This window comes from Anoplopoma fimbria, chromosome 8, assembly GCF_027596085.1.
Source record: "Anoplopoma fimbria isolate UVic2021 breed Golden Eagle Sablefish chromosome 8, Afim_UVic_2022, whole genome shotgun sequence".
Classification (NCBI taxonomy): Eukaryota; Metazoa; Chordata; class Actinopteri; order Perciformes; family Anoplopomatidae; genus Anoplopoma; species Anoplopoma fimbria.
The window spans coordinates 28,307,592-28,322,505 of record NC_072456.1 but is presented as its reverse complement, the minus strand read 5'-3'; the positions used below and the strand labels follow the sequence as shown (position 1 = coordinate 28,322,505).

The 14,914-nt window shown below is 41.6% G+C and overlaps 2 protein-coding genes across 4 annotated transcripts in view; one reads left to right on the top strand and one right to left on the bottom strand.

Annotated features, from left to right (window-relative positions):
• The first annotated feature begins 1,447 nt into the window (after positions 1-1,447).
• si:ch211-201h21.5 (uncharacterized protein LOC555526 homolog) lies at positions 1,448-6,658 on the top strand. 3 transcript variants are annotated; one of them, XM_054603142.1, is made up of 6 exons: positions 1,448-1,605; positions 3,066-3,258; positions 4,388-4,570; positions 5,336-5,447; positions 6,003-6,139; positions 6,219-6,658. In XM_054603142.1, the coding sequence occupies exons 2-6, from the start codon at positions 3,076-3,078 to the stop codon at positions 6,579-6,581; spliced, it is 978 nt and encodes a 325-aa protein (XP_054459117.1). In that variant the 5' UTR covers positions 1,448-1,605; positions 3,066-3,075; the 3' UTR covers positions 6,582-6,658. The 3 variants fall into 3 exon arrangements, with proteins under 3 accessions (XP_054459117.1, XP_054459118.1, XP_054459119.1); XM_054603143.1 differs by having other exon boundaries at positions 1,448-1,656; XM_054603144.1 differs by having other exon boundaries at positions 1,462-1,564.
• An 886-nt stretch (positions 6,659-7,544) lies between these two features.
• The window catches only part of tmem131 (transmembrane protein 131), a 37,482-nt gene continuing 30,112 nt past the window's right edge, over positions 7,545-14,914 (bottom strand). The window contains exons 29-41 of the mRNA XM_054602665.1: positions 14,136-14,321; positions 13,858-14,013; positions 12,841-13,286; positions 12,563-12,747; positions 11,473-11,603; positions 11,265-11,383; positions 10,997-11,149; positions 10,733-10,883; positions 10,042-10,157; positions 9,881-9,953; positions 9,688-9,791; positions 9,361-9,509; positions 7,545-8,480 (exon numbers count right to left, since the gene is read on the bottom strand). Coding sequence (XP_054458640.1) covers positions 8,214-8,480; positions 9,361-9,509; positions 9,688-9,791; positions 9,881-9,953; positions 10,042-10,157; positions 10,733-10,883; positions 10,997-11,149; positions 11,265-11,383; positions 11,473-11,603; positions 12,563-12,747; positions 12,841-13,286; positions 13,858-14,013; positions 14,136-14,321 — 2,236 coding nt within the window. The 3' untranslated portion in view covers positions 7,545-8,213. The remainder of the gene's footprint in view (positions 8,481-9,360; positions 9,510-9,687; positions 9,792-9,880; positions 9,954-10,041; positions 10,158-10,732; positions 10,884-10,996; positions 11,150-11,264; positions 11,384-11,472; positions 11,604-12,562; positions 12,748-12,840; positions 13,287-13,857; positions 14,014-14,135; positions 14,322-14,914) is intronic.

The window sequence follows — 14,914 nt, the reverse complement described above, 5'->3', positions numbered from 1 at the left end:
GAGAGAGGAGGAGGAATGAGGAGGGAGGAGGAGGAGGGAGGAGAGAGGAGGAGGAGAGGGAGGAATTGGGAGGAGGAGGAGGGGAGGGGCTTACAATCCTGGAGACAAGGAGGAAGGGGAGGAGATAAAGAGGAGAGGAGGAGGCAGAGGAGGAGGAAGAGGAGGGGGAGGGGAGGAGGGGTAAAGTCTTATTTACATGAAAACATTAATACCTGTGGACGTTATTACATTATTATTATTACAGTATTATTACAGTATTATTACATATTATTAAAACATTTACTATTGGACAGTATTATAAATTATTATACAGTATTATTACATTATTATTATTACATTATTATTATTATTATTACAGTATTATTACATTATTATTATTACATTATTATTACAGTATTATTATTACTAACAGTCATTAATAAGGCTATGCTCGTTTGTTTACTGTTTTAACAGATCAAATAAAGTTATATGAAGCCAATCACGTGTCAGACCCGCTTAGTCACAATGAACTCACTTAGTCAGAACTCTGCAGAGAGAAGACTAACAAACAACAATAAACAAACAATAAACAAACAATAAAACAATAAACAAACTAACAGACAAACAAACAATAAACAGATAAACAAACTAACAGACAAACAAACTAACAGACAAACAAATAAACAAATAACAGACAAACAATAAACACAATAAACAAGCAAACAGATAAACAAACTAACAGACAAACAATAAACAGACAAACAATAAACAAACAATAAACAGACAATAAAACAATCAATAGACAAACAAACAACAGACAAACAATAAACAAGCAAACATAAACAAACAACAAACAGACAAAAATAAACAAGCAAAAATAAACAAAAACAGACAAATAATAAACAAACAGACAAACAACAAACTAACAGACAAACAATAAACAACAAACACAACAAACAATAAATAAACAGACAAACAATAAACAAACAATAAATAAACAATAAACAAACAGACAAACAATAAACAAACAGACAAACAATAAATAAACAATAAACAAACAGACAAACAAAAACAATAAACAGACAAACAATAAACAAACAGACAAACAATAAACAAACAAGCAATAAGCAAACAGACAAACAATAAACAAACAACAAACAGACAAACAATAAACAAACAGACAAACAATAAACAAACAGACAAACAATAAACAGACAAACAATAAACAAACAGGCAAACAATAAACAAACTGTCACGGATGTGGTGTGGATCCAAAAGCAGAACGACCAGGAGACAGATAAAGTTCTGGAGCTTTATTCAAAGCTGAGCACACAGCAGACAGACAGGCAGGATATGACTCACAGTGGGAAACAGGCAGGGAAACAGGCAGACAGAAACCAGAGGAAGCGGAGGCTAAACTCGGGGTCGGGGACAGAAGGCTAAGGAGGCTAACCGAGGCAGAGGCAAGGCAGGAATCCGGTGGTCGGGACAGAAGGCTGAGACGTTGACCGGGACACAGGCAAGGCAGGGAAGTCCAGACAGGCAGGGTCGGCAACGGGAAGTCAGTCCACAGGAAAGCTGGAAGGTCTGGCATGAATGCAACGAACGACCTGGCAGCGAGTGTGTGTGAGACTGGGGTTTAAATACTGCAGGGTGGAGGTGCAGCAGAGTGAGCAGGTGAGAGGGATGGTGCTGGTGAGGTGGGCGTGGCAGACAGGTGCACTGAGTGAGGCTGATTGGGTGAGTGAGACAGAGTGACGGGGTGCATCCCAAGTCTCTTATTTGTCGTTTCCTCGCTCCTCGCTTGAACCGGAAGTCGTTTTGTGCCGTTTATATGACGGCCGTCCCAAAGCTCTTATTACAGCACCGAGGAGGGAGGAAGAGGAGGGAGGACTCAGGAGATAGGAGATAGGAGGGAGGAGAGAGGATTTAGAGGAGGGAGGATGAGCAGGAGAAGGATCATATACCAAACCAGGGAGGGAGGATGATAGGATAGAGGAGAAGGATGCTGGAGGGAGATATAGGATGAGAGGAGGGATTAGGATGAGTTAGAGGACATAAAAGGGACTTGTGAGGAGGGATTTATTGAGGATTGTATAGGAGAGAGGAGGTCCTTAATGATGTGTCATTTTAACATTATTAAGGTGGAGGCTTCAATTCATCCCAGTGGGTTTTCTGCCTCTTCCTGCACTGTGATATTATTTATCTACATAATGTTTGTGTATTTTTTTAAATTGTGCAAATCAACTAAAACCAAAAACGAGTTGATTATTAGACTGTCCTTCACTATGTGGTGGACTTATAAGAACACTGGACAACAGTTAAAACATATCGCTGCACAAAATCAAAGAATGAAAAAGATTTAATGTCATTTCCATAACAGAAAGGTCTCTTTTTTTATTTCCTGTAAATCTAAAAAGCTCCTCATTAAATAAAAAGCCAACTTAACTTATATCCTTCACACAACCAAAACTAACCACTGTTCATAGTGTTGATTTACTAAAACATAAACCTAATGCTTTACATGACTAATAACCACATTAAAAGGAAGGTTATATCTTTATAAAGTTGTTTTAGGTTCATGTTAACATGGTGTGAAACATAAATAAAACACAATATATATATTATAATATATAATATATATATCTATATATATATTATATATATATATATATATATAAATATTATTATCTGACCCACATTAACATGGTGTTACAGCCAGCTAGAAATCAATGTGACCAAGACCAAATAATTCATATTCTGCACAAAACAGAGTCAGTTTCACTTCATTCAACATGTTGAAACTGTGAAAACTTCAAATACCTCAACAACTCAGGACGCTCACAGAAACTTAATCTTCTTCATAAACTTAGTCAGCAGATTATAGAAACCGATCATCTAAACGGTAACTCTGATAACAAACACTCTAAAATAGTTGGCAAACCTTAAAAGTAATTTTTTGATACTTGAAAGTATTTAAGAATTTTTTTTAATTTAAGAATATTAAAAAACATATATTAATTTCTTTGTTAACTGAGCCTGCAGCTTCCTGACACTAAACTTGATTCTGGTTATTAAATGTTTAGCAGGAGAACGATGGCGAGGAGGCTGGTGATCATCGACACAGACTGCGGCATCGACGACGCTCAGGCCATCATGATGGCGCTGGCGGCGCCCGACATCCAGGTGGTCGCCGTCACCTGTGTGTTTGGGAACGCGGCGGTGGAGAACGTGTGTCAGAACGTTCTCAGGGTTCTCTCCGTCTGTGAGCGCCAGGAGGTCAGTTCACCTAAAGAGTCTTTAACCCTCTGAACCCAAAAGCAGTTTTGGGGGGATTTCTTGTCTTCTGTCACATTTCTCTCTCTGTGTTCTTGATTTTCTCTTCAGTATAAAGTGCTGCTCCTCTAAGGAAACAGAACAATGATGACTAGAAGTAGAGAGAACTCAAACATGTCTTTAGTGCAGAATAACACAGTTATGATGACATCAATCATTAAAACAAAGAAAACGCAAGAGGAATTTCTTTGATAATTTATTTTACAAATATTGGAAAACAATGCAATCTATATATTCAACATGTTTCTAATTGTCTATGAGTGTTACCAATGTAAAAAAATAATGAAGTCCCCACAATAACGAGCTATTCATATTTCACATCTTCTCCCTCCTCTCCCTCCTCCTCTCCTCTCCTCTCCTCTCCTCTCCTCTCCTCTCTCTCCCCTCTCTCTCCTCCTCTCTCTCTCTCTCTCCTCTCTCTCTCCTCTCCCTCCTCTCCTCTCCTCCTCTCTCCCTCTCCTCTCCCCTCTCCCTCCTCTCTCTCTCTCTCCTCTCCTCTCCTCTCCTCTCTCCTCTCCTCTCCTCTCTTCTCTGTGTTCAGACTGAAGTTCAGTCAAGGTTTCACAGATTTGTTGTCACATGACTGTTGGTCTCAGATGAATCAATCATGTCTTCATAGTTTCACTGAGGAGCTCAGAATTTAATGTTTTTTACAGAATCTGGTTAAAACAAACGGTTTATTTGTGGCCAGATTTAGAATGAAACATGTAGAATAAAATGTTTTTGATGAAATATCTAAATGATAAGCTTTGTTTTGGCTGCTCTTTCCGACAAAAAGCATTCGTCACACATGATGTGTTGGAAAGATGAAAATCTGACGATAATAACGTTTTTTTACAGCTTCAGGCTTAAATAAAAGCTTTGGCAATTGTTTAAAAAAAAACATTCTTCAATCCTGCCGGTGGGCACGGCGGGATGACCAGATTAAATATTTTGTGATTTAGAAGCTTGAAAAGTAGAAATGTTCTTATATGTGGGATTAGATTTAAAGCACTGTGATATTTTGTAATGTGGGAAAATGAACAGCTGGGTTTTGTACTTTAGTTTGATATGCAGAACTTTCCTCCCTCAGATTCCAGTGTTTCGAGGTTGTGGTAGTCCTCTAGTGGGAGCCAGTAAACCAGTGAGTGACCACTTTGGAACTGATGGACTCGGAGACGTGTACAAAGACAAAGACCTGCAGTGGGAGGAGAAAATCCAGAAGGAGCATGCAGTCAATGCAATGATTAGACTGGTGACTGAAAACCAGAAGCAGGTGAGAAACCTCTCTGTGGTCTCTGTGTGTGTGTGTGTGTTTGTTTTTCTATCCTGATGGGGTCCGTCACCTGACGCATCACTCACATGGTCCTTATAGGCACGAGCGTCGCAATCAATAGAGAACAAGCTGCTGATGTGCCTGGTGCAGTTTTCTTGAAAAAAACAGTATTCATTTTTACTACTCGGTGTGCGCCCCCTGTGGTCATCGGTGGTATTGTGACATGTGAACATTTTTGTCGCAAAATCTATTGCAAATGTGTGTGAAGAGTTTTATAAGAGTTGTTGTTTAACTCTGTGTGTGTATATTTGTAAATCAGTTAGAACCTCTCAACTGGCCGTCTGTACTCGTGACTTTTGCGACACTACAGACCATAAAGCAGGGGATGCTTTAGGGCGGGGCTACACACTGATTGACAGGTCGACACCAGAGACGTATACGGCGTCTCTACGTCACTCCTCCTCAGTCCATATATGGTCACTTCCTGTTCACTGGTGTCAAAAAACAAGATGGCCACTTCTTGTGTACAATCATGGTTCCCAAACACAGATAGCGATACAGCTACACAACCCTCCACATACATTTGCCAATAGTTTTGCTTCAGCGCTTTTCTAGTCTTCCGACCACTCAAAGCGCTTTGACATTACCAATCAATCACCCATTCACACCCATTCATACACTGATGACAGGAGCCACCATGCAAGGTGCCACCTGCCCATCAGAACCCTAACTAACATTCATACACATAATTTGTGCCTCCCACAGGTCTCCCTGGTGGCTCTTGGACCGCTCACTAATCTGGCTCTGGCGGTCAGACTGGATCCAAGTTTCCCCCAAAAGCTCAAAGATCTCTACATTATGGGCGGCAACATGGAAGGTAAGCAGCTGTTCTCATGTTGTGTCTAAAATGTTTGGAAAACTTGAACCGTGCAACGTTTATCCAGGGTGCTTGGGAGGTGGCATAGTTAACGTATTATCTGCTGTTAATAAGAAACCAATGGCTGCATGCTGCGATGATGATGATGATGATGATGACGATGATGATGATGATGATGATGATGATGATGATGATGATGACGACGTTGCTGTAAATCAGCAACAAATATAAATACATTTCCAGCACAGGAAATTCATCTCAGTAGCTTTCTCTGCTTGTCTTTAGTTTGGCCTTTCAACCGCATGTTGTGACGTCGTTGGATGTAAATCTCTGCATAGTCCTGCACTAAAATGATTAACCTCTCCTTCATATATTTACTGTTGATATTTATGGAGGAAAGAGAAGATATCTGCCAGCTGTTATTGGTTGTTTCCTGTCACATGGCATCCCTCTCGCTTTTGAGCGGCCTTATGTACATCTACAGAGACAACAAAGGATTTGAGGGGTTTGATTTAGAAACATGCAGGTTTTTATAACTTGATTTTGTCCTTGTAGGAAAAGGAAATGTGACACTATGTGCAGAGTTTAACTTTGCCATGGATGCAGAGTCGGCCTACATTGTTCTTGAGGAGTTCCTCTGCCCTACATACGTGGCATCGTGGGAATACGCCTGCAGAAATGCTCCGACATGGGTAAGATGTGGACTCCTAAAGAGCTACGTAACCCTGAGTGACTGCTGCTCAAACTGACTCTTTGGTTTCACTTGTACAGGAGTTCTTTGAGGAGCTGATCAATCAGGATGCAGCTGCTGCACGCTTTATGAAGAGGATAACATCCAGATGCAGGGCTTACTCCAAAGAGGCTCTGATGACCAAGAGAGACGTGTACTTTGGACCGGGCTTTGTGGCCTACGACGCTTACGCAATGGCCGCCTGTATCGATGGCAGCGTGGTCACGGAGAGAATCAAGTGTCCGGTCCGGGTGGAGCTGCAGGGCTCCATCTCTCGTGGCATGATGGCACTCGATTGCACTAATCAGCTGAAGAAGAGCCACAGTGTGTTTGTTCTGACCAAGTGTGACGTCGCCAAGTTTAGTCAGCTACTCATGGAGTCTCTTCGACAGCCCAAGAAGTAACAAATGATGACACACAGCTCATCAGAGTAAGGAGAAAAAGAATAATACTCCCTGAACCAAAATGATTTCAAAATAAAAGTCAGTTTTAATAATGTTTTGCTGGAAACCTTTATTTACATTTACATTTGCTGACAAAAAGAGGTGATTTTCAATACAAACTCTCTTTTCTTAGTTCTCAGTCTTGTCTAAAACAAAACATTCCAAGGCTTCATAAACTTCATGGTTTAATAATTAACTGGGCTTTTGTCTTAACCAGAAGCAGACGTGGGGTCGACAGTTTTCCAGGGAGAATGCAGATCATTAATGTCCTGGCTTCGGCTTTTGGTTTCTCTCACTGCAAAAAAATGTGTTTGTATCGACCTGACGTCAAGATTACACCACGGTGTAAACGAGCTACGATATCAGCATGACGTTATGAAGATGAAGACAATGTTGCTAATGGTTTAGTTCAGCCTTCTGACAAACTATACTATGACTTTTATGACAAACTATACTATGACTTTTTTTAATAACTTTTTTTCGTCATACTACACTATGAATTAAAAATCTTTTTGACATACTATAATGACTTTTGAAAAATCTTTTTTCAACATGTTATTTTATGATTTTTTAAAATAACTTTTCATGACTTACTATACCATGACTTTTTCATAATTTGTACGACATACTATACTATGATTTTTTATGACTTTTTTAATAACTTTATAATAACTATATTACTTTTTTGTCAGACTATTTCTATGACTTTTTTTTAAAATCTTTTTCTGACATACTATAGTATGATTTTTTTATAACTAAAAAATAAATAAATGATTATATACTATGACTATGAATTTGCTGCTGAAGAGACAGATGTTTCCCTGAGGAGTTGTTCAAGAAGAAAAATGGCTGCGAGAGAGAATATTGGAATTTAATAACGTGGACACAAAGAACAAAATGAAGCAAATGAAACAAGATGTTCTGCTGAAAACCTTTATTTAAATTTGCTGACAAATAGAGGCGATGTACAGTACAAACCTCAAACTCAAGTGTTTGATCACCAATTTATTCTCACAGAGGGCTTGGTTTTGTTTTAAAATGGGAACTAAACGTTCATGAAGCCGTCGGGCCGTTGGTGTTCTGAGGAATCACTTTTCAGATGCCAAATAAAAGTACAAGGATTCAAATTCTTTGACTTTTCAAACCAACTTTCATAAGAAACCAATAAGAAACCAAAATGATGGTTTAAACAAGACACATGGCGTGAAATCAGATGTCTGATCCAACATTAATACTGAACATCAGAGACTCTGTGCCATGAACCAAACGTCTGAGAGAGTGCAGCGTCACCAGCCTGACCTTAACAGCTAAATGTCCGCGCTGGCATCAGCATTACCATGCTACCAGCATCTTAATTTAGGGGCACCTGTTAAAACAAATCCAAATAAAAAGTTAGCACTTCTGCCCCATGAATAAAAAGCTGCAGAGAACTAGACGGCCGGGTCGGTGACCTGCAGCACTGAGCCACCGAACCCTTTACACTTCAGGTAACATTGCTTCTGTTGGGATTCTCTGATTATTAAAGATTTAGATTTAGCGTACAGAGCACTTCAAATCCATGACGTGCGTCCGTAAAGTGCAGTGATGTGCAGTTTAACTGCCGTTGTCGGAGGAGCTGGGCCACGGCTCAGAGCTGCGCCTGCTCAGGGTCGGCCGCCACATGTTCCAGGGGTTGTAGGTCCGACTCATCTCGGTGGGGGCCGGCGGCGACGGGGCCGGAGCGATGACCAGATCGGCCAGCGTGGAGGAGTTGGTGGTCGGAGGAAACGGGTGCAAGGCTGAATCTGCACTTGTTGACCAGATGGAGCTGCCGAAGGGCGTCGTGGCCGACCAGGGGTTACGACCGTTACCGAGGAGAGACTGGAGGAGACGAGAGAACGTCAGAGGAAACGTCAGAGGAAACGTCAGAGGAGGAACTGAGACTAAGGTTAGATATTTACTGAGAAAGGTTCAGTTGAGTTACATTGTGATGCGTTCAGGCTCTGCTCACTGAAAATGAGTATTGTCTGAGGTAAATTATAACGTTATCATGATGTGTTCACATGTAATCTGTAAAATGTAGTGTTGGTGATAAACTAGAATAAATCCAGTAGTTTGAAGGAGATGTTTTCACATTAATATAAAAAAGATATTAGAGATGAATTATGATGTTTAACTTCCTAACACTAGCTCTAAGATTATAACACATCATTAAAACTAATAATGAAGAGATTTCATTTAATCCATAAAAATACAATCCTTTATTTCCTTATCATTTTAATTGTGTTTTTATGAAGAAAAACTAAGAAAAATTACTATAACAAAGTAAAAGTATAACCTTTAGTATTTTTGATGGTTTACTGACTGAAATTATTTTTGTAACGATGACCAATAAAAAGAATTGTCTGGATTCTTGTAGACCAGCTGCTATAATCAAACAACAAAGGGATCTTTGTGATAATATGGATCATCAATGATCAGTGATTAGTATCTGCAGCAAAATTCCGTGATCAGAGATCTAAAAGTTATATTTTCTCCTTTTTTCTTTTGTTCTGATCCAATCTGCAAGTTTTATGATCCGTTGTTCTCACAGTTAAAGCACAGCAGCAGCAGCCTAACATCACAGACGGCGTCCTGTGAGGAAGCCAGCTGACACTACTGTCCTACTGGTTTTGTTTAGTTTTTTTGTGTTACAAATGAGCTACAACTGGATTCCGTTGTTTTCCCCGGTGTAGCATAGTGACATCAGAAGGAGTCTCACCGCGGTCGGGGCCGTCGGGGAGCTGGAGCTGCTCGGCCAGGAGTGAAGGGAGTCGCTGCTCGGGGTGTCCCAGATGGAGGAGGCGGAGCTAAACTCAGGCCAGCTCTGCTGAGGCTCCGAGGACTTTGGGACGTTCATCCCACTGAAAACTAACAAACGCACACACACACACGCACACGCACACACACACACACACACACACACACACACACACACACACACACACACACACACACACACACACACACAGTTAGAATGCAGCCAGTCAACCACAAAGCGTCACATAGTCACTCTCCGTTCTTCTTCGTTGGTGAACAGACAGGTTACCTTTGGTCAGGTTGAAGGAACTGTTGGGTCCAAAAGCAGAGAAGGAGTTGGCAGAGTGATAGTTTGGACTGCTGGCCGAGTCGATGGGGCTCCACAATCCAGAGCTGATCCACATAAACAAACATATTAGGATATATTCCATCATTCCATCATAAGGTCACGTCTGGATGTAAATGTTGTTTCCTCTCTTTACCTGTCCGAGCTGTCGCTCTCCACTGAGGTCATGTGAGGCAGATTTTGGTCGGTTTTCCCCGGACCGGATCCACCTGAGCAGGACAGAAAAACACGAGTGTTTTCACCAGAACATCAGCGTTCTCTCTTTAACCAGGTGTGAGTCCACGGTCACACACTCACCTGGGCTTTTATCATAACCAGCAGCTACAGCAGCGAAGGTGGGGTTCCCGTTTTTTCCCGGTAGAGGAGTCGCTGCAGACAGTTTGTTCCCCGGAGCCTTCTTCTGGTTTCCCTCACTGTCAGAAAAATGGGTCAGACAACGTGTTAGACTTTGTTAAAAACTAAAACTACAGTAGATCTCTTTATTATACTCGTAGATATATCACGTGATCTCATCATAACCAACGGTGGTGTTATATTTGTGAGACATTTTCTCATATTTGCAACAAGGAAATAGAAAAATAGTGTGGAGAGGTGACTGTATCTGTTGCTACTACAATTACATATTAGGGCCTTTATAGGTAAAAAATGTAATAAATAATAATACAATTAATAACGGATAAAAGCGAGGCGTTAATATTCAGAAAAAAACATGAGAGGAAGGTTGTTAACGCACGAGAACAATCTCAAAATCATGTTTTTTTTCTGAATAGGCCCAATTTACGCTAAAAATATTATGGTGATTCTGGGCTAAAATTTGTATTTTCTTATTGATAAATTCAACCGCAGAGTATAATTTGATTAGCTCTGTGGTATGATGAAGATGAGCCAAACTTTCTTGATTCTCTCATATATTTGTGACCCTATCCATTTGTTTCCCCTGTAAGACTTTGTAATCTTTCTAACATGGCGTTGTATAACTGGTGGATACCTGTTGCTGTTGAGCACGCTGCTGTAGGAGCCTCTGGACAGGGAGATGGGGGAGGTCGGGGGAGGGGAGCAGGTCTCGGCTGTGGAGGACCTCTTCAGGAACGGGTCGGCGTTGATGGTCTGGAGGGAGATCTGCTGGAGGCTGTCTGCTTCTGAAGGTGAAGAACAGGAGAACATATGATCAGTGAAGACTGAAGATGGACAGACGATGGACAGACGATGGACAGACGATGGACAGACGGGACGGTTTCACGTCTTTACTTACGGACACAGTTCTTGGAAAGTGGGACGTCCCACTCCGGAGTGGGGAAGTCCTTCTCTCCGTCAGAGCTGCTGCTGTGTCCGAGCTCCGTCACCGGACCGCTGGACAACAGTTTGGCCAACCGAGACGGACGTCCTTCCTCCAGCTTCCCTTCAACTGACAAAACAAACACGTTACAGACACACAGCTGGTAAATCATTGCATTAACGCAGACAAAATGATCTTAAAATAACAAGTCGTGACCCACGACCGTTGAAGTGAAGTCACTCACATCTGGGTTTCTGCAGTGGGCGGGGCTTGGGGATGCTGCTCAGAGGATGCAGAGTTTTGGACGTGAAGCTCTTACGTTGTTTGTTCTCCAGCGGCGTAACATATGGAAGCTCCAGAGAACTGAGAACAATAACAGATTCATTATGAACATAAGAAGGAGCAACAGACAGGAGATGATGACATCACATGTGATGACATCATAAACACACCTGGATTTCTCTGCTGGGTTCTCTTTTTTTATGGTTACTTGTTTCTTGATTTTGGGCTTGATGAGGAAATTTGAAGTTTCTTCTTTTACTTTTGCTGTGGTTACTGTCCTTCCTTTCTTTTTCACTGGTTCCTGGAGGAAACGACAGAACGTGTTTAATAACAGCATGATCAATATTATGTCATTTCTATTAAAGATGCCGGAGCTGTTATCTTGTCTTTAGGACCAAGTCAGAGTCAAGTCTCAAGTTTTCCCTGTCTTTCAATGCTAGTATTAAAATTACAACACACATAAAATGCGTATTGTTTAAATGTCCAACTGCAAGTTATGAATCAAAACATCTGAATGTGTTAAGTTGTTCAATTAGAACAACGGTGCAACTGTGAAAAAAGCTGACAGTGCTAATCACAAGATTATGATTCATTATTCATCTGTAGATGATTTATTAGATATTAATATCACAAAGGCCTCCCGCAGTAAGACGACTGCCCCTCCAGCTTCTTGTTCTATATTAAGCAAAAACTCAAAGTGAAACCAGGGGGAAGAGAGGACTTCCTTGAGTTTTATGATCCGTAGCACCTCTAGTGATTTGTTAGAGGGTAGACGGAGAACTCTCTAGAAGGATAACTGGAGAAGGTTGAAGAGGGACGACTGCTAACACGACCCGTTAAGAAGAAGAGGACGGGAAAAAAGGAGCCGTTTGGAGAGCTAAAAGCAGAAACTATAACATTAATGAGCTGTGCTTAATACTCATTTGCAAGGCTACACAGAGATAAAATAGGTGGTATCCTCACGAGGAAGGGGAACTATGGAGCTACTCATGTTTGATGCTGAAAAGCTGATTCATCTCTACTGAATTTAGAGTTTTCTCCATTTTATTCTGGTGCCAACAGCTACGACTGAAAGTGTGCATTCGTTTATTAAGACGTTGAGCACAACTATGACATTTACAAAGAAAGTCTTTGTGTCTCATAGCAGGCAAATCAAAGTCAAGTCTCAAACATAAGAGTCCAAGTCTGGAGTGTCCAGTATTTACGATGTACAGAGCGAGAACATCTTTGATCTGGACTACCACAGCGTTCCCTCTGTACCTCTTTGATGTTGGTCTCCACGTCTGGGTTGGACGTCTCCGTGGTCGTGGAGGAGCTGTCGTCGTTGTCGGCCATGTTGTCTTTCAGCTCGTCTCCCTGAGTCTTCACCGTTGGTTTCTTCTCTTTCTCTTCTTTCTTCCTCTGGGCTTTTGTTTTGCCTCTCAGCTTCCCTTTGGATTCCAACACTGAAAACACACAATGAACACACTAGTTCAAAGACCTGGACCTGAATCCCTCTGACCCTGCTGGTCTCTTAGGATGAGGACTGAGGGTGGTACCTTTGTTCTGTATGGACTGAGCACTCTGCTCCTGGACCGGCTCACTGCTCAGAGGGTCTGGGCGGTCCAGGTCGTTGTCCATGGCTCCGACCAGGTTGGCGTATTCTGCCTCATCGGTGCTGAGGCCTCTGTGGGGCAGCGAGAGCCCGGATAAACTTTGACCCTGGAGCTCCAGCTGTTTGGTACTCCGAGCCTTCCGGTTGGTCAGCTGGCAGGCGGCGGGGGGAGGAGGAGCTTCTTGTCCCGCTGTCGTACCTCCTCTGCTCAGCTGAGAGGAGGCGGTTTGCATAGCTGGGCGGCTGAAGGGAATCCTGGACCTCTTGTCCTGGACGTCGGAGTCGGAGAAGGTGCGTCCGTTTCCCTGCCGACCTCCAACTCGAGCCGCTCCGTTACTGGACGCGTACGCTCCTCTGGAGTTCTGAGGAGGGTCGCCGTAATCATTCAACCTGAGAGGGGAAGGAAAACGTCAAATAACAGATCCAGACACATGATCTGCAACTTAAACCAGCTCTGTTTGGATCCTTCACTGCTGTTTCATGTGGGATTTCCTCCACAATGTTTTCCTCATGTTGAGTTTTTAATGTAGAGATGTCGGCCATATTATCTGACCAGAGAATATTTATTGTTGCTGCTGTTCACATTCCTTATGATGCAAATTCAATAAATGATTTACAGGAATGAAATACTGATTTTGTTTTTTGTGTTACAAACTACCTAACAGATGGAGGCAGCAGTAGAGCAGTAGCTCCTGTGTTCTGACAGGTTAAATCTCTGTTTTTGTGAATGTAGTCTGGTGTCTTTAAAGAGAGCAAGGTAAAGAGGTGAAAATATTCTAAATATAGTATACTATTAAACGGAAATTGATTATTTTAGGAGTCTTAAATACGTCCACAGCAGAACCTCATTCAAACGCACTTCTAATCATCAAAACTATCCCTTTAATATTAATATTATTACTATCTCTTTAATATAACATCTGTTCATTCCTGATATCATGAGGTTTGATCAAACACTTACTTTGAATCACTGTGAATCTGCACTATTTCCCTGAGATTAAACGGTCTCCCGGTCTCCATGTTGGAGTTGGACTCCACCGACACGCGTCTCTTGAAAGGTTCCCAGATGCTCTGAGCCTCCAGGTATGCTGTGGCGATCACCAGCAGGAACATGGAGCTGAGGAGACGTGAACACAACAAACACAGAGCGTTAGCTGGGTGGAAAAAAAGAAGAAATAAAGAATACATAACAGGGTTGTGTTTTGTTTAGCGTGGTGCAGTTTGTAGAGCGGCCCTCACCACATGATGAGAGACACGATGATGTAGAGCTCCAGCTCCCAGCTCGGTCGGGGCAGAGTCTCTGCACAGGCAGCCAGCATGTGGTAGGGCAGGGAGGCGTTCAGGACAAACACGAACTCTGAGCCTCCACATGTCACCAACTTCAGCTCCCGGATCACTCGAGATGAGGTGAAGTCGGGCGTAAACCTGTGAGGATCGAGGGAAATGTTGAAGTTTAAAAAATGTAAGTCCAGAAATACAAAACCTCGTTAATCGACATCTGAGATCGGACCTGGTAAAGGGGGTCGCTTCTAACCTCGGACTGAATAGAATCTATCCGAATCTATTGAACAAGTGCTGCAACTGTATCTGCATCACTATCGAAATAAAAAGTTTTGATGTGAAATATTTGCATGTGAGCATTTTTTTTATTTTGTCAATAGTTTATTTAGTTTTCTTTAAACAATTGCCAAAACTACACCGTTTAGTAGAAAAAGTTATCGTCAGATTTAAATCTTTCCGATGGTCCTTGAACACATCATGTGTGACGAACACTTCCGTCAGATAAGGCCACTGAAACAGAGTCTAAAATTGTAATATTTCATCATAAACATTTTATTCTACATGTCTCAGGCCCCATTTTTTTTTAAATATTGGTTACACTTGTTGGATATATAGATATACCATTGTTTTGTAAAATAAGTTAGCAAAGAAATGTAACTTTTCTTTATGATTTATGTCATAAATGGGTTAATCTGTACTAAAGACCTGTTTGAGTTCTCTCTACTTCTATTCATCAT

Excerpts from the sequence above, each read along its gene's own strand:
- si:ch211-201h21.5 (XM_054603142.1), top strand. The coding sequence starts at position 3,076 with ATGGCGAGGAGGCTGGTGATCATCGACACAGACTGCGGCATCGACGAC. Across the intron at positions 3,259-4,387 it reads CCGTCTGTGAGCGCCAGGAG|ATTCCAGTGTTTCGAGGTTG; the intron begins GTCAGTTCACCT and ends TTCCTCCCTCAG. Across the intron at positions 5,448-6,002 it reads TATGGGCGGCAACATGGAAG|GAAAAGGAAATGTGACACTA; the intron begins GTAAGCAGCTGT and ends TTGTCCTTGTAG.